We start from the raw sequence: 25,082 nt of genomic DNA, 5'->3' as shown, positions 1-25,082 counted from the left end.
TACCAGTCTATGTTGTGGGGTACACTCTTCGCCTGGGAAGGTTTTGGCATTTATAAGCAGCCATATTTCCCTTTTTCTGGTAAGGATGTAGTCGATTTGGCTAGTATGCTGGCCCGAACGGTAGGTGACCAAGTGGCTTGTCGGTTTCCTGAAGTTAGTGTTGCAAACCATAAGACTATTCGCATCACAGAACTCCAGCAGCCTGGTTCCCTCCTCATTGCGAGAACCATAACCATAGCCTCCATGAACGCTATAGAAGCCCTCAGCATATCGTCCAACATGCCCATTGAAGTCACCACCCACAAAGAGAAGGTCCCTGTCGTTCGTCAGTGAGGTGGTCTGCAGTAGGGTGTCATAGAAACAGTCTTTCTGTCCATCGGGTAGCCCTGGCTGAGGGGCATAGGCCAATATAATAGTTGCTAAACTATGATGGAGCACTAAACTAATCTTCAGTATTCTGTCACATACTCTAATACCTCGATTACCTTACCTACCCATTTTTCGGCAATAAGCATACCTACTCCCCCGACCCCTTCAGTATTCCCAGCCCAGAAAATCTTGTACCTCTGTCCTTTACCTGTGAGGAACCTAGCAGAACCTCCTCTCCACCTCACCTCTTGAACACAGCATATATCCACACACCTCCATTCAAGCAATTCAACGATCTCGCCAGATCTGCCTTTCAGTGTGCCAACGTTGAGGGTGCCAATCCTGAGGGAGTGGGAGGCATTGGACCTAGTAGCATCATGAACCTGAAAAGAAAACTCGCGTTTGGCAGGATTCATAAACAGACAATTAAACCTAAGTTCAAACCGCGTACGTCACCAATATATCTTGCAATGAATGACCACTACCATTTATGGAAGGAGGAGAAAGTGGCGTAGACAACAGGGATGCGAAGTGTACATGGGAGACAGACATGTACATGGGAGACAATAAGGATGAGAAAATTTTGGACTTCCTGTAGTGGTGGGGGAGCAGCGTAAAACTTAAAGTGTACATCAGAGACAGAGATGAGAAAATTTTTGGCTTCCTGTAACGGTGGAGGGGGTGGGAGGGCGGGCGAGCCCCACGAAAAATCGGCCGCCATTGAGACCCCTGTATGGAAAAACTTAAATATCTATTCTATATTTAGCGAGACGCGAGGCCGAATCGATGGTCAACGATAACTAATGAATTATACATAATATGCAATACGAGGCGAGGCTGAAAATAATAATAAACAGATTGACGACCAGGGATCAAAGGGATAATACTAATACTAATAATAATAATAATAATAATAATAATAATAAACAGCTTAACCACTAGAGATCAAACAAATTTGCATGAGAATATTACTGGTAAATACAGGATGAATTAGGTTAAAAAAGGTTTTCTTATCTTGGAAACATTTCGTTTTCGGACTGACTCGGCAGAAGGAATTTGAAATCAAGAATGAGGCAGGTTACTTTACGGGCTAGCTTAAGAATGCTTAGCAATGGGAGGGAAAAGGAAGAGGGGGAGGACAGACAACGTAAAGAGGGAGAGAGAGAAAGGGAATAGTGGCACCCCGCGAAAAATCGGCCGCCATTGAGACCCCTGTATGGAAAAACTTAAATATCTATTCTATATTTAGCGAGACGCGAGGCCGAATCGATGGTCAACGATAACTAATGAATTATACATAATATGCAATACAAGGCGAGGCTGAAAATAATAATAAACAGATTGACGACCAGGGATCAAAGGGATAATACTAATACTAATAATAATAATAATAAACAGCTTAACCACTAGAGATCAGACAAATTTGCATGAATAATAATAATAATAATAAGTGAGTATAAACACATGAACAAAATAAGAATAAACAAAAACAAAAACAAAAACAAATTACATGAATGTATATAAACAGGAAATACAAATATTACAGGCATTTCACCCCCCCCCACACACACACACTAACTAAACATAGACGCACATAGAGATATATGTATGCGCAAATGAAGACACATACAATAGAAATACAAAATGGCTGACGGTTAGTAAGAAGAGACACACAAATAAGAAAGAAGAAAGCAAAGGACCACTGATGCAGTCACAGGAGTGTGACAAAAGAACTCTGGCTGAAATAAGATTAAGATTAATGTAAAAAATAAATAACGCTGAAGCAAAGTAACACCAAATATATAGTGCGTGTGTTTTTATTGGTTAAACTGGCAAAATGACCATTCCAAAATATAACAACATATATATATATATATGTGCGTATATATATATAAAGTGTATATATTTATATATATGTGTGTGTGTGTAGACATGTATATATAATGCGTATATATGTACATATTTAATGCATATGTATATATATATATATATATTATATATATATATATTATATATATATATATATATGTATATGTATATATAATTTGTGTATATGTGGTCAGACTGAGCTGAAAATATGCACATCTATGTTAAAAGTGCTAGTGAGTTTGCTCAATTGAAAGGCATGGCCTCTAGGGCAAAATTATTCATCTTTTAAAATGTGACCCGCGTAGACCCGAATGAAATCGTGTTATAATACCGAAACAAGTGAAACAATAATAAACTATTTTAATTCCGAGCAAGGCTGGGTATATCTGTCTAATCTATAAAATGAAGAAGACGAAAGTTGATACAAATTGGATTTTTATGTAAAAAGGGGTCTAAATGGAGCTGGAAGGGGGTTAAAATTTACAGGAGTGGGTAACTCAAAGTGAAAAATTGATTTGGAGGGGTTTTGGGGCATTACAGTGGTTGCTTTGCTGTGAAAACGGGGATTTTATTGATTTTTGGGGACACTTGGGGGTCTAGATTAGACACCCTTGCCCGATTTCAATCAAATTTTCAACATGGTAAAGTGGAAGTGGATCTGTAATTTAAGCGTGGAAAATGGGTTTCGAAATTTTGAAAATCATGACAAGATTTTTGAAATTGAAAAAATTTCTCATTTTATTTTTTTATTGTTTACATTTTTCATTTTTTCTGAAAAAAATTTACAGCTGCATGTAGCCCGTGTTTAGAGCTTTCATTTGTATGGTCAATCATCAAAAAATTCCCAAAATAAGTACTAAATTTAACAAAGAAATCCTTTTTTCTTTATTTTTAATTGCTCAAATAGTGGCACATACAAAGGCAAGTGTGCTTTCCATTGTCACTGCCTGATATTTATGATTGATCTTTCAAAATATTTTCTTTCTCAACTTACTCAAGATCTTTTGTTTTTTTATAAATGGGAGAGAGATAGATAGAGAAAGATAGAGAGTAAGAGAAAGTTGAGGAGAGTCCGAGAGAAAGGAAAAGTAAGAGAATGGGAAAGTGAGAGAGAAAAGAGAGAGAAACAAATAGGGAGAATGTAGTGATAAGAAACAGAAAGTAACAACCACACCCTCACCTGCGTGTAGAGCAGGTCACCTTAAGCTAGTATACACACACACACACACACACATATATATATATATATATATCTTTATCTTTTACCTCTTACTGGTTTCAACCAAGGGATGAGGTCATGCTAGTGCACCACCTGTAGTTATTTGGTGTTGTTTCCGATATTGTTTTTGGTGAAGTAGCGAGTTGTACGGAGCTGCTCTTCTTTGAATCTTCTGTCGTGGTGTGGGTTCATCTGGTATCTCAGACAGAAACCTGTCCAGACATTGCTTGAAAACTTCCACATCAACAGCAGGTACATCTCTAAGGTTGCCCGGCACGATGTTGAACAATTGCAGGCCCTTCAAACCCAGACTATTGCAGTACTGTGTCCTTACTTTAGATGAGGAAAACAGGATCTTTGGTATGATGCAGTGCCGTCCAGTTCAAGGATTGGTATAGCTGTCAATTCCAAAACTGGGAGCTAAACCCTCCAAGATCTTCCAAATATATATTACCACATATCTTTCTCATCTTCTTTCCAGGGAATAGAGACTCAGCTCCTTTAGCCTCTCCCAGCAGCTCATCTTTTGCATCAAGTCTATCTTCTTTGTGTATTGGCACAGGATTGCTTCGAGTTCCACAGTTTGTTTCACACTCTCTGAGGACCATAGTTGGGAGCAGTAGTCTAAGCGGCTAAAAAGGTAAGTCTTCCATAGGAGTAGTAGGGCTCCCCTCTACCTGGTTCTGAATGTTATCAGAATCCAGCCAGCCACTTGCCTGTACAGTCTTACCATCTTGTTAATATGCACATGGAATGTTGCATCATTGCTCATGTGAACCCCCAGGTCATGCACCGACTCTGACTCTGGAATCATATTACCTTCTGGTCCAGTGTATTCCGATTTTAGCCTGGTGTTGGACCGATAGTGGAGTGCCTGAAATTTTATAACATTAAACTGCATGTTATTTTTGTTAGCCTATTTGCAGGTTTCATTCAAGCATTTCTGCAATTTTATGATATTGTCTGGGTTCCTAACTGCCTGCGATTAATTTTTGTTGTCAGCATAACTGGTCAGGTTGGCTGACTATACCATGGAGGGCATGTCTGAGAGGGCCACTACTTTTTGTGTCTCTGTGGGACTACACTGAGAATTGGTACCTTTTCAGAGTGAACACAACTGGCTACAACTGTCTGATGCCTGCCCTTCAGAAAATCATGCAGCCACTCTCCCAGTTTCCTAGTAATACCAAAGTTTTGCAATTTATGACAAATCATGCCATGATCAACCTTGTCGGAGGCCTTGGCAAAGTCGAGGTATATCCCGTCTACAGCTGACTGGTTTAGCTGTTGCTTCAGTACCCAGTCAAAGTGCTGCAGTAACTGTGTGAGGCAGCTCCTCTCTGGATGGAAGCCATGTTGTGTGTCTGTGAGAACGATGTTTTCTTCTAGGAACATGATCGGCCTTTTTCTGACAATGCATTCCATTGCCTTGCTAATATGTGAGGCCAGAGAGATGGGCCTGTAGTTTTTAGCTTCTGCTCTGCTCCCTCCTTTATGGACAGGGCATGTTATACCCTCTTTTAGCATGTTGGGAAGTCTACCACATGCAAGGAAACTCTGAAAGAGTATCTGTAGTGGCTTTGCAAGAGCCTTTCTACATGTCTTTAAGAGAACAGCTAGGCATCCATCTGGGCCTCTTGCTGAGTTTAATCTCATCTCATCAATGGCCAATATTACATCATCTTCTGTTATGTTGATGTAATTGATAGTTGCCTCTTTTCTGAATAGATTCATTACATTGCAAAACTCTTCGGGCTTGTTTATTTGCATATTTTCTGGTGGAGAAGTGAAAACACTTTGGAAATGTTTATTTAGTGCTTCACTTATCTTCCTCTGGTCTGCAGTTAGTGAGCCGATTTTACCAAATAGTGGCCCTATCTTATAGCATACTGAGGCAGACTCCTTTGCCAACATGTAGAAGGCTTTAAGGTTTATTTTTATTTTTTCGACTGCCCAGGTTTCTCTTTCTTTTTCATGGGAGATTTTCAGTTTATTTTTAATCTTGAAGAGTTACTCTGTCAGGTGGAATTTTACACTGTCATTGAGGTGTTTGTTTAAACAATTCGAGATCTTTATTCTCTGCCACATGAGTATTCTCCTGTCTCGCGGAATGATGTTTTTGTGTGTATTGGTTCTCTTCTCTGGGATATATTTAATGCATAGGGCTCCCATTGTTGACATGAATTTATTGAGTTTCATATCTATGTTTTGCATAGAGGGGCTTTTACACCAGTCCTGCTGAAGTATCAGTGTTTCAAGTGACTTCCAATCAGCCTTATAGAAATTTAGGCTAGATAGGGTTTGAGCACCATCTGTGTGGAGTTTATCTTTAGTTAATTCAGGGTCATACATTGTCAGTTCTATCATGTAATGGTCTGAGAATATTGTTGGTGATATATTTACATTGTGGATAATTTCCACATTGTTAGTGAAACAGAAGTCCAGGATATTTTTGTGCCTGGTTGAAGAGAGTATGATCTGCTCCATGAATAGCATTTTCATAAGATCAAGTAGAACTTCTGCTTGATTTTGCTCATTGTGCGTCATTCCTGGGGTTATATTGCCATCAGGCCACCTGATGATGAGAAAGTTGAGGTCACCCATCAAGAATATAGTAGTACGTTGATCCAATTGAGTAAGTACTTTCTTTATCGCACTGAGGCTTTCCTCAAATTTTCCATCATGATTTGAGGTATCAGGTGTGCTTATATAGCTACACTTGGAGAAACTGGATATCATTTCCAAAAGTGGCAAAAAAATGACACTGCCAGTTTCTCCAGGTGTGGCCATATGAGCGCATAAGATCAGATGAACTCATTCTTCTTCCGCTCTATTTGTGCCACAGATCTGGAGAAACCATTGTTCTTCAGGGCAGCTGTAATCAAATTATTTGGTGAATCACCTTCTGCAATTTCACAGGCATATAAGAACATTCCTATCTCTGTAGACTTCCAATTTCTTGGCATCTTACTAGTGGTGTATGGTTGTGGTGGTGAGTGCAGTCAGTTTTTGAGTGTAGATATGGAAAGGGCAGGGGTGTGATGGGAGAAAGCACAGAGGGGAGTGAGAAGTTGGGTAGATGAGGGGGGAAGTAAGCTGTGGGAGGGAAGAGACCCAAAGGGGGTGACAGGGGAGATGTGAAGGAGCAGACAGGAAAGTGTTTATATATATGTGTATACATATGTATCAAATAACCAAGACCTTTAGCAATATACTGTGCTTGAGAAAAAGACCCATCAAGCCAAGTGAAATTGTAATTGTGACAGATAGTGGTATCATGCAAATGGTATTTGTGCCAATGGCATGCAAAATCACCCATTGCACTCTTGGAGTAGTTGGCATTAGGAAGGGCATCCAGTCATAGAAACCATGCCAAATCAAACTGGAGTCTGGTGCACTCTTCCAACTTGCCAGCCCTGGTCGAACAGTCCAACTCATGCAAGCATGGACAATGGACATTAAATGATGATAATATATATATGATATATACATATCATCATATACATACATACACATGCATGTATGTATATATACACACACTTATATACAAATGAATATATTCATACTTATGTACTTATATATGAATATGAATACACATGTACACATAGAAACATATTTAAATATATAAGCACATATGCATATATACATACTTACACACACACACACATCTATCTATCAGTTGATCTATGTTTCTATCTATCTATTTATCTATCTATCTATCTATATATATATATATATATATATATATATATATATATATATATTATATATATATATATATATATAAAGCACCCACTACACTCACGGAGTGGTTGGCGTTAGGAAGGGCATCCAGCTGTAGAAACATTGCTAGATAAGACTGGAGCCTGGTGCAGCCTTCTGGCTTCCCAGATCCCCGGTCGAACCGTCCAACCCATGCTAGCATGGAGAACGGACGTTAAACGATGATGATGATGATGATGATGATGATGATATATATATATATATAGGGTGGCAAATACTCGTTATAAACATCACCACCAGTGGCCTAGCATGTATAAAAAGTCAATGGACAACATATTCGTATTTCAAAATAGAAAATTACCCTTTAACAGGTAATTTTACATGCTAGAAATAGCAGCCAACACAGCCAAAAACCACAATTTTATAGCAAATTTCGAAGTAAATGAAAAAATATAAACCATATAACGGTTATACCATGGCTTCAGATTTCTTTAGCAAATAATATCGCTTACCATCTTTTAATAGATAATTTAGCAAGACCATATTATCTACCAGGCGAATCCTCGTCAGTAACCGGCCTAAACAACTAACTTATAATTCAGAGACAAGATAACATGTGAAAGGGAAAAGTCCAAAGAAGGAAAAGAAATCACCAATGGGACGTGTGTAAATTCATTGCTATATACATATATATGTGGGGGGTGGGGGTGCATTTGGATCAGAACAGTTTGATTCAAATACCATGCTACTGAGAGTTTCAAAGCTCCTGAGGTGACTTATCATCAGACCAGTGGAGATTCAAATAAAAATAGAGGTGCAGGAAATCGAAGATGACTACTAGTAGATGGGCTGCAATTGATCAAGGAAGGTCATATGGTATCATAGTTTTAATAATTCCTTCAGAAAAAGGCCACGTGGTAAACAGGAAATGTACTGTGGTTGGTACTGTGTGTATGTATGTATGTATGTATGTATGTATACATGTGTGTGTGGATGTGCAAGCGCATACATAAATTTCTCTGTATGTATTTGCATGTATAGCAACTGTTATTGGCTGTTCAAGTGCTTGTTACTAAATGGAAAAACAGTTAGTATGAATCACCATAAGACATTTTTGTGCATAAATCTATTGTTTATTCTGTGTTCACTTTTTGTGGTGGAAGCATGTAGTATGATACAAAAACATGTAAGCTTACATACAAAGAAAGTAATATGTAATATGTAGCTCTGCTATATATGCATGCATGTGTGTATATGTGTATATGTGTGTGTATACATATATAACTACACACATACATATAACTACAGAGGTATCAAACTGTTGGATCAGGTGATGAAGGTCACGGAGGGGGTCATAATCCATCTCATTAGGGAGAGAGAGACTACTTAGATGAGATGCAATTCACTTTTGTGCCGGGTAGAAGCACCACTGATGCCATATTCATGGTTCGACAACAGCAGGAGAAATACCTAGCTAAAGATAAACCCCTCTTTTGGGGACTTGGAGAAAGCCTTTGACAGGGTCCCCAATCCCTTATTTGGTGGGCGATGCAGAAACTGGAGATTGATGAATGGTTAATAAGGGCTGTACAGGCCCTATACAGAGAGGCCATTAGTAAGGTTAGGATTGGCAATGAGTATAGTGAAGAATTCCGGGTAGAAGTAGGCGTCCACCAAGGTTCAGCCCTCAGTCACCTTTTATTCATCATAGTCCTCCAGGCAATAACAGGCATTCAAGATGGGTTGCCCCCGGGAGTTCCTCTATGCTGATGACCTGGCCCTCATAGCAGAATCACTACCGGAAGCAAGGTTTAGAATCAAAAGGCCTTAGAGTCAATGTAGCAAAGACCAAAGTTCTAGTAAGTAGGAAGACGAAGTCATCACACACCCCCTCAGGTAGATGGCCCTGCTCGATCTGTAGAAAAGGTGTAGGTAGAAACCTATAAGATGTACCCAGTGTACGCTATGGACACATAAGAGGTGCAGCAACATCAAAGGAAAATTAACCAAGAAGATAGCTTTCATGTGCGGCAGATACTCAGAAAACAGATTCCATTACACACCAGGGGGAGAAACTAGAAGTAGTTGATAGCTTCCGCTATCTAGGTGACCAAGTTAGTAGTGGAGGTGGATGCTCAGAGGGTGTTACCACTAGAATAAGAATTGCCTGGGCAAAGTTTAGAAAGCTCCTACTCCTACTGGTGACAAAAGGTCACTCACTCAGAGTGACACGTAGATTGTATGATGCATGTGTGTGAACTGCCATGCTTCATGGCAGTGAAACATGGACCGTGACTGCGGAGGACATGCATAGACTCGAAAGAAGTGAAGCTAGCATGATCCACTGGATGTGTAATGTCAGTGTGCACACATGACAGAGTGTAAGTGCCCTGAGAGAAATGTTGGACATAAGAAGCATTGGATGTGACATGCAAGAGAGATGTTTGCGATGGTATGGTCCTGTACTATGGATGGATAAGGAGAGATGTGTGAAGAAGTGCTACTCCCTAACAGTTGAAGGAATCCAGGGTAGAGGTAGACCCAGGAAGACATGGGATGAGGTGGTGAAGCATGACCTTCAAATGTTAGACCTCATAGAGGCAATGACAAAAGCCCGAGACCTCTGGAGATATTCTGTGACTGCAAGGACCCAACAAATAAAGTGTGTCCATGGCATATCCTACACCAGCTTCACATAACCAGCCCCAGACCATTCAAAGTACCTTGGATTGTAGGATGACCTGCTTGAGGAAACCTATTGAGTCAAGTACATCAACATCAACATCAATGGAAATTGTAGTTGTGATACCCGTGCCAGTGACATGTAAAAAACACCATTCGAACATGGCCGATGCCAGTGCCACCTTGACTGGCTTCTGTGCCATTAGCATGTAAAAAGCACCAACCAATTGTGGCCATTGCCAGTCTCCTCTGGCCCCTGTGCCGGTGGAACGTAAAAAGCACCCACTATACCCAGGGAGTGGTTGGCGTTAGGAAGGGCATCCAGCTGTAGAAACACTGTCAAATCAGACTGCAACCTGGTGCAGCCTCCTGGCTTTCCAGACCCTGGTCGAACTGTCGAACCCATGCTAGCATGAAAAACAGACATTAAACGATGATGATGATGCATGTACGTACATAAGCATGTGCTCATGTGTCTATACATGTGTGCATATATGTACATATATACTGGTGTGGGTGAGCATATACGAGTGTAGATAGGCAGGCATACACATGCACTGGGGATTGGTAGTTGCTGGCCCTGCTCATGGGATTGATGATGGTGACCTTGGTGCTGCCAGTACAGGTGGTACTAAGGTGGTATACCAAGTTGTCAGTGGCCAGTGACTTGAAGTTCACCAGAAGGGTATACGTCTGGTGACAAACAATAGGACAGATTGTATTTCCAGTTGATGGAAACTACAGGTGGGTAGAAGATGTGCAGTCTTTTGAGATGACAGAGCTGGCAATTATGGGCACTGGGCGAATATGGTAGCACCCTGTCGACAATAGTCCACTTGAGGCCGTATCCAAACCAATTTACCTCTGTTGTCCCCGTGACCTTCAGCACATTGGTTTCCTCTTCCGTGTTGAAGAGGATGGCTGCCACCAGCCATGCTTCATCGTTTCTGGGGACACTCTGCCAATTCTAACTCTGGCTGCACGTCTGTCACAGTAGGTTGGCTGTAGTGCCCACTCTTCCAAACTCAATGGCACTGTGAAGCACTTTATTGCATCCTGTTCAATCACAAACAGTACCTCCACTGTTCCATACTTCTTGCCTCAGGTGTAGAATGTCGTCAGGTGTTTAATGTCCTTAAGACATTCTTCCAAAGCCTCAACAGTCGCTATTTCCACCCTTTTACTTGAGTTTGACAGTGTTCTATATAACAGTTTTTTTTAGTTGCTTCCTCTATTACTTCTTTCTGCCTCAGGCTATTTCCTTCTTTAACTATGAGTTCATTAAACTTTTTCAATCTCTTTTCCTCGAACTTCACTTCTTTCACTTGCAAAACGTCGTTATTCAAACCCCTTATTGTTGCTGCAACGTAGCTGACGGCTGGTTGGGTCTCCATTACTTCATTGCTTCACACTTGTCACAAATGACAAGAAAATTTCTAGAAAATATGTTCGTAAAAATCACAGTTCACAATAAAATTAACAGAAATTTTAGATGATTTTGGTTTGAACGGCAGTTTTTTACATAATTTCTAGGTAACTAAAAAATTTTAAACTTTGTATACTGGTAGAATGTGTTTAAAAAACATCTTTTTCTCTTGGCTTTATTGAGAAAATTCTATAGTTTGTAAGATATTTGGTCTTTAATTTCTTCAATTTCTGCAATTTCAACCAATCACTGGCATCTATTGAGTTAAAAAGCATTCTGTGCCGTATGAATATGTCCCTCGTTTAAGAAACACATTGGGTTTATTTACATTTGTGAAGAAAAAAAGATTCCCTTCCCCCCCACCCCTAACCCTGACCCTGACCCTAACTAACCCTAAATCTAAAATAGATTGAAATGCAATAGATCGATACTAGGGTCATAATTATGGGTAAGCAGCGTCATATGAAATTGTCACCCATAATTATGACCCTAGTATCGATCTATTGCATTTCAATCTATTTTAGATTTAGGGTTAGTTAGAGTTAGTTAGGATTAGGGTTAGGGGTGGGGGGAAGGGTATCTTTTTTTCGTCAAAAATGTAAATAAACCCAATCTATTTCTTAAACGAGGGACATATCCATACGGCACAGAATGTTTTCACCTCAATAGACGGTCATTGATTGGTTGAAATTGCCGAAATGCAAGAAATTAAAGACCAAATATATTACAAACTATAGAATTTTCTCAATAAAGCCAAGAGAAAAAGATGTTTTATAAATACACTCTACCAGTATACGAAGTTTAAAATTTTTTAGTTACCTAGAAATTATGTTAAAAACTGCCGTTCAAACTGAAAAGATCCGAAATTTTTCCACCCGCAGGACAAAAATTATTGTTTTCAAAGGACAACAGTTCGATTTCAATTAAAGTATTTCCCTTCAAAATAACATAAATTTACAATAAACAGAACAAGAAACGAACTCACATACCGCAAGCAACAAACTGAAGACAACGTGTCACAGACGAAAAAGGCATTTTTTCTTTATTATAAGAATATAGCTCTTAGAAAGAAGGGACGAATAAAGACAGACAACACAATACAGTGGGGTACATAAAACGAAAATCGAATGAATATGAATATAATGAGAAAAATGAAATGTCTTATTCGCGCCCCATACGCAGTGTCATTTAACTGTTTATGCAGTTCCTGATCGTGTACAGTTAATGGTACTTTAAAAAAAAAACGCATTTCAATTTTACAAATTTTATTTACCATTTTCATCGACAAAGTATTGCACAATGTCTTCGAATGCCACCACTGGTGGCAAATCGTCACATCTAAACCACAATACCGTTAAATCAATCTGCTCACCAAACGATTCTTTCAGTTTATCCGCTCTATCACTTTCCAGCAAAACCGCCTTGTCGTCCTCTGTATGTTCATTTCCCTCACTTCCCGTTATCTTAACTCTTATAACATTTTCATCTTCGTAATCCTCTTCTCTATCTCTCTACTCTTCTTGTATTCCACCAACCTCCTCAAATGTCCTTTTTCCACTTTCCATCTCCATTTTCTCCCGATGTTCATGGTACTTGTGTGTCCATCTTACTGCTGCTCCTAGTTGTTGCTTCCTTTCCTTTCTGCATACTTTCTTTTTCATTTGTTCTCTCTTTTGCAATTTTCTTTTTTGCTACTTCTGCACCTTCTATCTGCATCTCCTCCAAATTGCCTTTTCTCCTTTTTTTGTGGGCTTTTTTGAGGTGATAATGTATTATCCTCCCTCTTTTTCTTTCTCTTTCCGACTGGGTGTTTCGCTTCTGCTGCTTCAATTACTTCCTTTACCTGGCCTTGTGCCAACACATCATGCTCCACCTCCTCCTCCTCCTGCTCTTGTTCTACTTCTTGTTTCTGGGGACACCTCGCTTGCATGTGACTCTGTACTCCACAGTGGTAGCAGATGGGAGGTCTTCCCTCCACTACTACCCGGAGTTTGACGTCCTCCGGTAACACAATCTCATCCACAATTTTATACAGGTCCTGGACGCTGATTTAGACCGTCACCTCAAGGCCGTATCCAAATCAGTTCACCTCTGTTGTCTTCGTGACCTTCAGGACATTGGTTTCCTCCTCGACGTTGAAGAAGATTGCCATCACCAGCCACGTTTCATCTATTTCTGAGGCACTCTGCCTACACTAATTCTGGCCGCACGTTTGCCACAATAGGTCGGCAGCAGTGCCCACTCATCCGACCTTAATGGCATAGTGGAGCACTTTATTGCGTCTTCTTCGGTCGCAAACCGTACCTCCACTGTGCCGTACTACTTACCTCTGGTGTAGTACGTGGTAAGGAGCTTCACCTCCTTGAGGCACTCCTCCATTTCTTCAATGCTTGCTAATTCAATCGTTTTGCTGCTGTTCGACAGTGTTCTATAAACAACCGTTTCTTTCACTGCTTTTTCCAATATTTCTTTTGGGGGAGTCAATCTCAGGCTGTTTCCTTCTTTAGCAATTAGTTCGTTCGCTTTTTTAAGTCTTCTTTCGTCAAACTTGACTTCCTTGACTCGTACAGCATCGCTATTTGCAACCCTTCCTGCTGGTGTAGTATAGCTAACAGCTGGTTGAATGTCCATAGCTTAAAAATTTTCAGAAATTTTCTTCACAAATTCACAATTCAATATATAATTTGCAGAGATTTTCTACCCCGTATGGTGAAAATTACTGTTTTCCACAGGACAACAGTTCAAATCCCAATAAAATCTTAAATACAAATATAACAAAATTCACAATAACAGAACAGGAAACGAACTCACATACCACAGATAATAACTGAAAACAACTCCGTGTCGTAGACGAAAAAGACGTCGCCACACTAGCTGAATTCTTTATTATAAGCATACAGCTCTTAGAAAGAAGGGACGAACAAAGACGGACAACACAATACAGTGGGGTACATAAAATGAAAATTGAATGAATATGAATATAGTGATAATTCGCCCATACGCAAAAAGTGTCATTTAACTGTTTATGCAGTTCATGATCGTGTACAGTTTATTGTTCGGATCTTTTCGCTTTGACCGGCAGATTTTTTTAATAATTTCTTTGTAACTAAACACTTTTAAACTTCGTATACTGGTAGTGTGTTACATAAAACATCTTTTTCTCTTGGCTTTCTTGAGAAAATTCTGTAGTTTGTAAGCTATTTGTTGTTTACTTTCTTGCATTTCAGCAATTTCAACCAATCAATGACGTCTATTGAGGTGAATACAATTTCTGCCGTAGTTTGTCAACAACATTTTCTGGTGGTGTCATATCAATGTGTCACTGTTATTTATGACAAAAAAGATACCCTGTGGCCATAAACTGAGGGGGTCATTCGTAAACAGAGCTGGATAACAAAACCGTTCCCTCTTTCGTGTCCACCCATAATTATGACCCCATTATCGATCTATTGCATTTCAATCTGTTTTAGGGTTAGGGTTTGGGTTAGGGATGGGGGAAGGGTATCTTTTTTTCTTCAGAAATGTAAATAAACCCAATCTGTTTCTTAAACGAATATATAATATGTAATGTGTGTATCTGTGCAACAGAGAGGGAAATTAAAACTGCATATGTTGTGAACTTAGAATATGTGTTTATTAATAAAAGTTTAATAACGATAATCTTTTATTCATACAAACATAACTGATATGAAATATGTCATAAATAACAGTGACACATTGATATGACACCGCCAGAAAATGTTGTTGACAAACTACGGCAGAAATTGTATTCACCTCAATAGACGTCATTGATTGGTTGAAATTGTTGAAATGCAAGAAATTAAACAACAAATAGCTTACAAACTACAGAATTTTCTCAAGAAAGCCAAGAGAAAAAAATGTTTTATGTAACACACTACAGTAAATGAAGTTAAAAAACACTTTTTAACTTCATATTATTTTAAATTATTTTAAAAATCTGCCTGTCAAAGTTAAAAGATCCTATGGTTCTTTTTTTTTTTTTAAACACATTTCAATTTTACAAATTTTACTTATCATTTTCATCAACAAAGTATTGCATAATGTCTTTGACTGCCACCACTGGTGGCACCTCGATACATCTAAACCACAACGCCATTAACTCAATCTGCTCACCGAACAATTCTGCCCAGCAATAGGCAAATTAACAGTTCAATAAATTTTCAGAAAAATAATCCAACAACCGAATTTTTTTTTCAGTATTTTTTGCCCCATAGGGCGAAAATTACTGTTTCCAAACAGACAACAGTTCAAATAACAATAAGGTAAACAAAATATGCAATGACAGAAAAAGCACACGGAAACGAACTCACATAACAAGGTATGTTGCAATATTGACGACGTACAGAAAAAAGTAGGCATGACTTGCTAGCGAGATTCTTTATAACAGGCACAAGGCCTAATTACAGAGGGGACATACAAAGAGATGCGGGAACATAAAACATACGAAGGATGAAAGTGAAATCAATGTATTTACAATGTAAATGAGCCGACCATCTCGCTCCCACTGCAAGATGAAACCGTGTATTCCTTTACCATTAATTTATTACACAACGTCTAGCCTCGCTCCGAGGTGAAACCACTACTTCCCTTTTTGTTTTCGCCCTATAATTACACCTTTTAAACAAATGTTCAAACGGAATTTACTTCTTACTTTTTCCCTTTTTTTTAAGCTAAAGTCAACCAAATGTACATCACATTATTTTTTTTAACATTTTGGAAACCTATTCATTTGACACTTGCAAAATTACTTGTTTTTCCTTTTTTCTTAAAAGTTTAAATAAATATTTTCTGAGTTACAGTCTTTACAAAATTGTATCGATTTACCTCTTCTATCTCTTCTATCTCTCAAATGGTAACTTGCTGAGCAATAATTAAATATCATTGTTTAGTGACTGAGTTCAAATCCTACTAGACAGCTTTGACATTTTATCCCATCATTTGCCAGCAGTTAATATTAACTATATTCAGTTCAAAAGACTATAGATGCTCCAATACATCATATGTGTGTGTGTGTGTATTTTGGTACAAATTCTACAATGCAATAGAGATTTATACAAAGTCACAGGGGGCACCAAAATTCAAGTAACAGGGTTGGCAGAGAAGACAACATGGGACTTTTGCTTAGGACTTTTCTGGAAAAGTTATATCTTTTTAACAAATCAATTAGCTGAAGAAGGGGTTTGCCATAATATTTGATGGTCTTCTTTGATTCATAATAATGATGATCACTTTAAATATCTGTAGATTGCTGTTTGCAAGAAAAATATTTGTTGGATTTATATAAACGATGAACTACAGTAACCTAAATCATAATGAACTTTGTTAAAGACACCCAAGAACTGCCGATTGGTTGGGATTCAGTTAGTAAATAATAGTGTTTAAAGGAATGATTAACTTGTGTACACATTACACAAAATGAAATACAAGTTTGTGAAATGTACAAGACACAAATAATGCACAATAAGAAAGGCAAGCAGATACATATGCAAGCACCCACATGTTGACACAGATACATACGCACACATATTGAGATGCCTTACAAATTTTCTTACCGGTTTACTCACAAAAACAGGTTCATAACATGTAGGTTGCTTATACATTCTGAAATTCCTTGTGTTTGCTCTTTGAGAAATTAGCTATTTTCCTACCAACAACTGCAAACTGGTATGGTGTTATTAGATCAAATGAAAATACAGAAAACTAAATTAATTTCCTTTTTGCAGACTTCGCACTATTGATTAAAATAATCATGTAAGTAAATAATGAATCGACAAGACAGTTCTAGATGTGTAATAAGTGCTTATTGTAGTCATGATAAAACCCAATGAACCTAGATATGAATACATGTCATGCTGTGAGAAAAGCAAGTGTACTATATAACTGATAAGATTTCTGATACAATTTTAGTGTTGAACTTAAATTTTCCCATGGTAAAAAAACTTGATTATGGACAAGTATTTCTACCCAAAGAATAGCAAAGAGAGAAGAGAGCACATATGTGGAAAAGCAACTGGAATGTATCTATGAGTGACTTTATACCAAACAGTTGAGAGGTCATTCTTTGGATGTTGTCTTGGATATATGTGTAGCAGTGGTATTCCATTATGGATTTCACCTGAAGGCTAATTGTCATTAGTATTTTCGTATCTCTGAAGAGAAGGGCTAGTCATTTAAATGCAATTGCCAAGAAAGATCCTTAGGTACAGTAAAATACTGTGAGTGTTTGTAGAAGTCATAAGATCTGTGGATGTATGTTTAGTGGTGGTGAAATGTGATGAATGTAATGCTGTTTTCTTGATATATACAGTGATTTTTTTTTCATTTTTTTTTTTTTTAAATAACATGACCCTGTTGAAGGATGTGTTTTCAAGGTCTTTTTCATGTAGTCTATACAGATTTGGTATGTGAGTGAGCTCTTAGGTGCTGAAGGTTAAGAAGGAATAGATGTTGTTGAAAGTGATGGTATGGCTTTGAAGGGATAGAAAGCATAGAAGAAAGATTGGTGGATAGAACCAAATATTAAAGACATCAAAGTTGATAGGATTGGATAGGAGATTCACTTACCAGATACAATTAATATTGAAAAATTTGATGCTGTTGAGGGTCATCATTATTTCCACTAAGTTTCTGTTGAGCAAGAGCTTAGTAGTGAGTGATGTAAGATTGTAGGTCCTCAATATATCCAAATTTATGAAACCTGTAAAAGTGGTTATTGAGGAGTGAGAGACATTCAGGTTGCTGGAGAATATCATTAATGGTTGTCTTCATTACCTGTGAGATATTGGAAGTGGGTGCAATAGGATGGTAGTTGGCAGGGTTATAAGGGTTGTTCTTGCTAGTGGAACACATAGTGTATTTTCAAAGATTGGGATATATAGCTGTAGACAGAGTGAGATTTTAAAAATTGTGACTACAGAGGTTAAATCTCAAGGGAAATATTTGAAGTAATATAAGTAGAAGGAACATTGTCAGTCAGAGCTGCTGGTTTTGTTTGTTTAAAGCAACCAAATGTACTTTCATATTTGGTGTATGTGTATGCATGGTGGAGTAGAAGGGGATACTTTTGAAGATTTTCTGAATGTGTGTAGCATGAAGTTGGATGCAACCTGGACATCAAAGGTGGAGTCTTTCTCTTGTCGTAGTATTCATAGGTTCACCATGGTTTAGAAGTGGAGGAAAGGGAGATTCAGAAAGTTGGTACAGATCCTTTTGACAATGGAGCAAATGAATTATCTGCAATTTGAGAGCTAAGATAGCTTGTGAAAAGTAAGATGCATGAAAGCATTCCTCATAGTTTGGATGGTTGTCTTGTGTGATGTTGTAGAGTCATCTAGTTTCCTGAGTTGCCATAGTACAGCTTTGAGTGACTCACTTGGAGGATTTGGATCACTGAGTTTGTGCTTTGTGAAGATGTGGAGGATGGCTTTTGTTACTGACTTTGCTGTTTCTGATAGATGAGCTGTGATGCATACACACTGCTAGGGATAATTAGTAGAGAAATAGTAGAGCACTTGCCATTCAGTTGACCTGAAGTACCAAAGGGTCAGGTAGATAGAGAAGAGCATTATGTAGTATGTAATTGAGTTTGGCAGTAGTAATAAGGCAGTGGCCAAAGGACCCCTTAGAAAAAAATAAACTTTCAGGAGAGCTGGACAGATCATCAGGAAAGAAATCACTGTCAAGTAAATGTTTTGGACCTTAACTTCTTACACTCTAAGGGGACCGGCCACATACAGAATGATCCCTGGGTGCCCTTCTGCTGATGCATTCTAACTATCAGAGATTTGCGTATTTAAACTGCATGAAGATTTGATCTAGTTGGAACTCTTCTCCACTGCTTCTGCTTTCAAGATTATATTTAAATAAGAAATAATACTGGTAGTCATGGAAGTAGTGAAATGTCAACAGTGTCAATGCTATCACCATGACTCACTCAAAGTTATTTCCCTTAGTGTTAAAATACAAACATATTACCCTCAAACGGTATGGTGGTCGTTTTTATTTCTCCTCGACCAGCTTCAGCTGGAACACTGATCAACTGTTCCTGATATTGTCTTTAAGGTTTTGATCCTGTTCCTCCCAGAGACAGAGAGTTGTTTCATGAGATCATAAGCAGATTTGCTCTCAAAACCTCTGGCTCCAACCTCTATGGCAAGAACCTTGACCTAGAAGTTGGTTTCCCTGAGGCTGTTGGCCAAACTGGTGTATTTTTCAATTTTGAACTCTACATTCAAATGACACAGTGAGTTCAATCAAAATCAGTTCCTTTGATGAACTGGAATGGAGTATGATATCTAACCTCAAGTCACTCTTCCTGATGATTTCTGGTTGCTTTGTTGATCCTGAAAGACCTGCTGAGCATTCCCAGTAAATCACACCGCCCAGAAGACTCCACTCCTATGCCCCATATGGCATAGCTGTTCCTGACAATGATTTGCTGCCTCCTGCTTTATAGAATGTTGCTGGAAGATCTGGTGCTACAGATTTTACTTTTGCCGTACTTATCACATGTGCAATCGCCTTAAGCACTTGATTATGCGTCCATGTGCATCTTCTTTGGGTTGTACTGTTATGCATGAGCTCATAACATGTTCCATGGTCTGACTACTTTGGCAAAGTGAGCACTCTGGGTTATTTAATTTGCCCCACTTCACTAGATTCATATTTGAAAGCAGATCTAAGGATAAAATTTTCCAGCTGAGACACTTCCGGAGTGCACCTACCCACATCATTCACTGGCCCTGTTAACTCTGCTGTACTGCCTTGGGGATTCTTATGACATCCATTTCTGTTTTCACCTCTTGTAAAATCAAATTTCTTCTGATCTTTTCCTTGGCCTCTGATCACCATTCCATTTTTGTTACTCCCAGTCCCTGACTATTGGCCTGAATGTATCCCATTATTTCTTTGATCATAGGGCTTTACTTTGCTGAATCCACCACTTCCTGGGCTTTCCATTTCCTGTCTATCTTCAGATTGAGCTGGGCTTTCCATTTCCTGGGCTTTCCACTTCCTATCTGTCTTCAGCTTGAGCTGGACTGACCTAACAACCTTGTCTTCTGCGTCTTCTGACTTTGTATTCCTCAACAATGGACTTGAGAAGTAGCTTCAGTAGAGTGCAACATTAGTGAGACCTGGTGGAACACCAAGCCACTTCCTTGTGTTCTTACTGATTTTGGCGTCCATATCCTCAACTGTACTAGTGCTGATATCGTAAACCAGCAGAGAACAGAGAAGCTTTGGAATTAACATGAACTACAATCACCAAACCCTGTATTTGCTAGAGAGGCCACACTGGTCTATGACCTGCAGATCCTTTCTACAATTTGTTTGGTTTTAATCTCCCTTTTCATATCTTTCAGGGTATCATCATATCATTTTCCTGGGTTTTTGACTGGTTCCTCTGTCACTTTTGGGATACTTTGATTAGGTATTGTGAACACAATTCTTTTCATTAATTTCCTTTCTTGTAGAGAGAGGTTCTGGTATGTCTTTGGTTTGAACCTCATTCTAGAAGATGCAACTACTTCATCCAACTGTTTCAGCATCCTGCATGCTTCATCGTCCTTTGTGCAAAGGACTGTTGTCTATGAAGGCTTTTAGAGGTGGCATCCAAAATCCCATTGCTGCCTTCAAGATGAACTCCATTGCTACACAAGCAGTATGAGGGAGATTGCACAGCCTATCGCTCTGTTGACTTCCAAATTAATCTAGGCAATTATGTACTTATAATAGTACTAGAAGGTTCCTGATACCTGTGGAGTATCTCCTTCTCCCATTACAATTACTTTTCATAGTCTTAGGATTCTGGAAGTCAAAGAAGAAGAGGTTTACAAGTGGTTGCAATTCAATGGTTGTTTATTTGGTTCTCATTTCATGGGGGTTTGCTCCTGACCATCTGTATGTCATCACGTATTTCATTAGCTCCGTTCACGAGAAGTACATTACCTCTGGAGATAACGGGTAAAGTTAGAGAGGGTTAAGAATCCACTGTGAACTGCTAGGTTGCAGTGTTGTTCAGCGTGAGTGCCAACGTGAGAGAAGAACGGGTTGCTCAATACACCTCCTTAAATAGATGTTGCCCACGAGAGCCTCACTGTGGTCTCACACATGGCAAACATGGTTGTAGGCAAGATCTCGCTCTTGTCTCAGACCTGGCAATAGCCGCAGCGAGATTTCATACAAAATGGCGCTGGCTTCTTGTGCCACGCTACAGGGGCTCCCCACTGAGAATGCCAGTGTGAAAACTAGAATGACTGGAGCATGCACAAGAAAGCAAAAATGGCCCACCAATCACAAACAACAAGATGTGGTACAAAATATAATACAAAATGTGAAACTGAGAAAAAATAATCACAAGCAATGTAAAGGAGCATGCACAAAATATTATTTTACAGAGTTCAATGACAAGGCATTGGTATTGTTCAGCACACGAGAAACAATTGTCTGTCGCATGAAGAAAAAGAAAAAAAGTTAGATGTAAATAGTTCTAGTGAGTCTTTGGGGCCAATGCACAGTGCAACCTGTCCTGGTGACATAGGGTTTGTTCGTGTTAGGTAGTGGCGACAAAGTGGTGTAGGTGATGGTGTGGTCAAAGTGCATGTGCAGGTGGATGTAGGTGGTTGTAAAGGATCAAAGGTGGACGTGTTTGGGGTGTCATCGAAGGGTGTGGACACCTCAAAATGTGCCCTTTTAATTCTGTCAACCGACACAGTCTCTGCCCGACCATTGATGTCGAGACTAAAAATTTTGGGTGAGTGCAATAGCACATAAAATGGTCCCTTATAAGGAGAAATGGGAGGTTCCTTGACAGAATCATCCCGAACAGAAACGTGAGTCCATTTGTCAATGTCCGATGGGATGTGTGAGGGAATAGACTGGTTACGTGGATGCATGGGTGGAAGACTTGAGTAATACGAGTGAAGTCTAGTGACATACGACGTTGGATCAGGATGCGATGAAATGTCTGGTGACAACATTGTGCCAGGGAGTGCTAGGATGGTACCATAAAGGAGTTCAGCTGAGAAGAAACCTAAGTCTATTTTAACAGCAGTGTAACAACCAAGAAGAACGAGAGGCAAGAATTCTGTCCAAGATTGTGGATTAGGAGTGGCGCATAGAGCAACCTTCAGTTGCCTGTGGAAATGTTCAACCATCCTGTTGGAAGCTGGATAGTAGCTGGTCATACGAATGTGAGGAATGCCTAGGATTTGCAACAATTCACAAAATAAGGAAGCTTTGAACTGGCGTCTACGATCAGTGGTTATTTTAGCTGGGACATCAAAGTGTGCAATCCAGTTAGAAACAAAAGCTCGAGCAACTGACTCAGCGGAAATGTCCACTATTGGAATAGCTTCAGGCCAATGAGAGAAACAATTGACGCATGTCAATATGTAAGAGAACCCACGACTGACAGGCCATGGTCCAACCAGATCAATGTGGACATGGCGAAAGTGAGTTTCTGGCAGAGAAAACTGTCCAAGAGGAGCGCGAATGTGCCTGTGGATTTTAGAATGCTGGCATTTCACACAAGAGCGTGCTCAAGCAGTGATCATCTGGTGCATATTAGGTCAGAAAAACCAAGCCGTAATAAGCTTCACCGAGGCAGCGATGCCAGGATGTGACAGTGAATGCAAGGCATCGGAAGCAGAATACTGGTGGGTCGCAGGTACAAATGGTCTGGGAGAACCAGTAGCTGTAACACAATGAATTGTGCTTTCAGCAGATGGAAGTAAAAGATAGGCAAACTTGCAACAGGACAGCTTGGTGGAAGTTAGAACCAATGTGTCCAGAGCTGGCTGATCCTGAGCAATAGCAGTTAAATCGATTGCTACAAAAGTTAAAAGAGAACATACAGGGAGACGAGAGAGTGCATCAGCAGGCACGTTCTCTGATCCAGGAATATGCCGAATATCACTCGTGAACTGAGAAATGTAATCCAGGTGACGAAAAGCACGAGGCGAGTGTTTGTCCAATTTGGATGACAGAGCAAACGTAAAAGGCTTGTGATCAGTACAGTATAAATCACAAAATCCTGGCCCTTGAATTGATGTTAAAAGTGATGAATTGACAGGTAGATTGCTAAGAGTTCACGATCAAACGTACTGTAACAACGTTCAGCTGGTTTTAATTGATGAGAAAAAATGCCAAAGGCCAAGTTTGATTATTGACAGTATGTTGCAAAACAGCACCAACCGCGGAATCTGATGCATCAACTGTTAAAGAGAGACATGCATCAGGAGCCAGATGTACAAGCAAGGGAACAGAAGCTATTTCCTTCTTAATTGACTCAAATGAAGATAATGCTTCGGCAGATACAGTGATAGGAGCATCTCTTTTTATATTTGCTTTCAGTTGTTGAGTCTGCACATTTACATATGAAGCGTCTTTAGAAGTTGGCGATTCCCAAAAAGTGATGCAATTGGAAGAGAGAAGTGGGAGGTGAGATGCGTTGAATTGCATCAACTTTGCATGGGAGAGGTCTGATACAATTCAAGTCGATATAATGCCCCAGAAATTCCAGAGAGGACTGCCCAAAAACACACTTATAGGGGTTGATTCTCACATTGTAGGTGCTAAGACGCTGAAAAAGATGAGATAAGTGTTGGAGATGATTTTCACACATGTCGCCAGCTATGAGCAAATCACCGACATAAGCGAACACAAAATCAAGTCCATGGACAACTTCGTCAATAGACCTCTGGAATGTACTTGTTGCATTCCGCAAACCGAAGCTCATAAACAGGAACTCGAAACTTTCAAAGGGGATGGTAACAGCAGTTTTGGGAATGTCGTCAGGGTACATTGGATCTGATGATAAGCCCGGATGAGGTCAACCTTGGAAAAAATGGTACAACCATGCAAGTTCGAAGAAAAATCCTGAAGATTCCTTATAGGATAGCGATCGAGTTGAGTGTGTGACTTTCACTGATTTGAAAGTCAGATCCACCAGCTCTGGGAAAGATACCCTACCACATCATGATTCTCTCTCACACACTGTCTTACAACACGAAATACCTCAAGTCTTTCGTTCTCACGGTGCAGAACATTGGCAATTTTTTTCTTATCTGCTTCCTCTCTGGCTAAATAAACCTGCCTCCTAGCTTCCCTTCTGGCGGTCTGATACACTTCCCTGCTACCACAGTTCTTCCAGTCCTTCCAAGCCTGTTTCTTTTGTCTAATAGCCCTGTCAACGACATTGTTCCACCACCATGTTATTTTGGGTCGAGAGGGAACTTTGCACCATCCACAGATCTGGTTGGTGGCCCATAGCAGGTTGTTCCGTAGGAACCTCCAGTTGTCTTCTATACCATGTGAAGCTATATCTCCTTCTATTTCGTCAAAGGCTTCGAGTAATATGTCTAAATCTCTGTCTATTCACAGGATCTTTACGTCTCCAGACCCTTCTTCTCCTAGCTGGTCGTCTTCTGGGCATCCATTTAGCCCTGATCCTGAAGTCATTAACTACTAGTCTATGTTGTGGGGTACATTCTTCACCTGGGAAGGTTTTGGCATTTATAAGCAGCCATGAGTGCCACTAAGTGTTTTCTTTACTGATAATCTCTGAATCTCATCTGTTGACTCTCTCACACTCACACTCACACTCACACAAAAGCGTGTGATTTGTGTGTGTGTGTGTGTTGTGTGTGTGTGTATGTGTGTGTGTGTGTGTGTGTGTATAAACAAGATAGACTCAACAGTGATCTGCCATGTGTATGGAAAAGAGGAAAAAGTGAAAGTAAGGGGAAGAGAAAAAGAGAGAGAGGGAGAGAG

General features: G+C 39.5%; 1 protein-coding gene across 1 annotated transcript in view; it reads right to left on the bottom strand.

The window, feature by feature from the left end:
- Window positions 1-17,039, bottom strand: part of LOC115217360 (galectin-9-like) — a 76,977-nt gene extending 59,938 nt beyond the window's left edge. Inside the window, exon 1 of the mRNA XM_029787029.2 lies at window positions 16,862-17,039. Coding sequence (XP_029642889.1) covers window positions 16,862-16,909 — 48 coding nt within the window. The 5' untranslated portion in view covers window positions 16,910-17,039. The remainder of the gene's footprint in view (window positions 1-16,861) is intronic.
- Between the last annotated feature and the right edge of the window lie 8,043 nt (window positions 17,040-25,082).

The sequence above is a fragment of the Octopus sinensis genome, linkage group LG11 (genome assembly GCF_006345805.1).
Source record: "Octopus sinensis linkage group LG11, ASM634580v1, whole genome shotgun sequence".
Classification (NCBI taxonomy): domain Eukaryota; kingdom Metazoa; phylum Mollusca; class Cephalopoda; order Octopoda; family Octopodidae; genus Octopus; species Octopus sinensis.
This window is presented reverse-complemented; position numbering and strand designations above follow the sequence as displayed.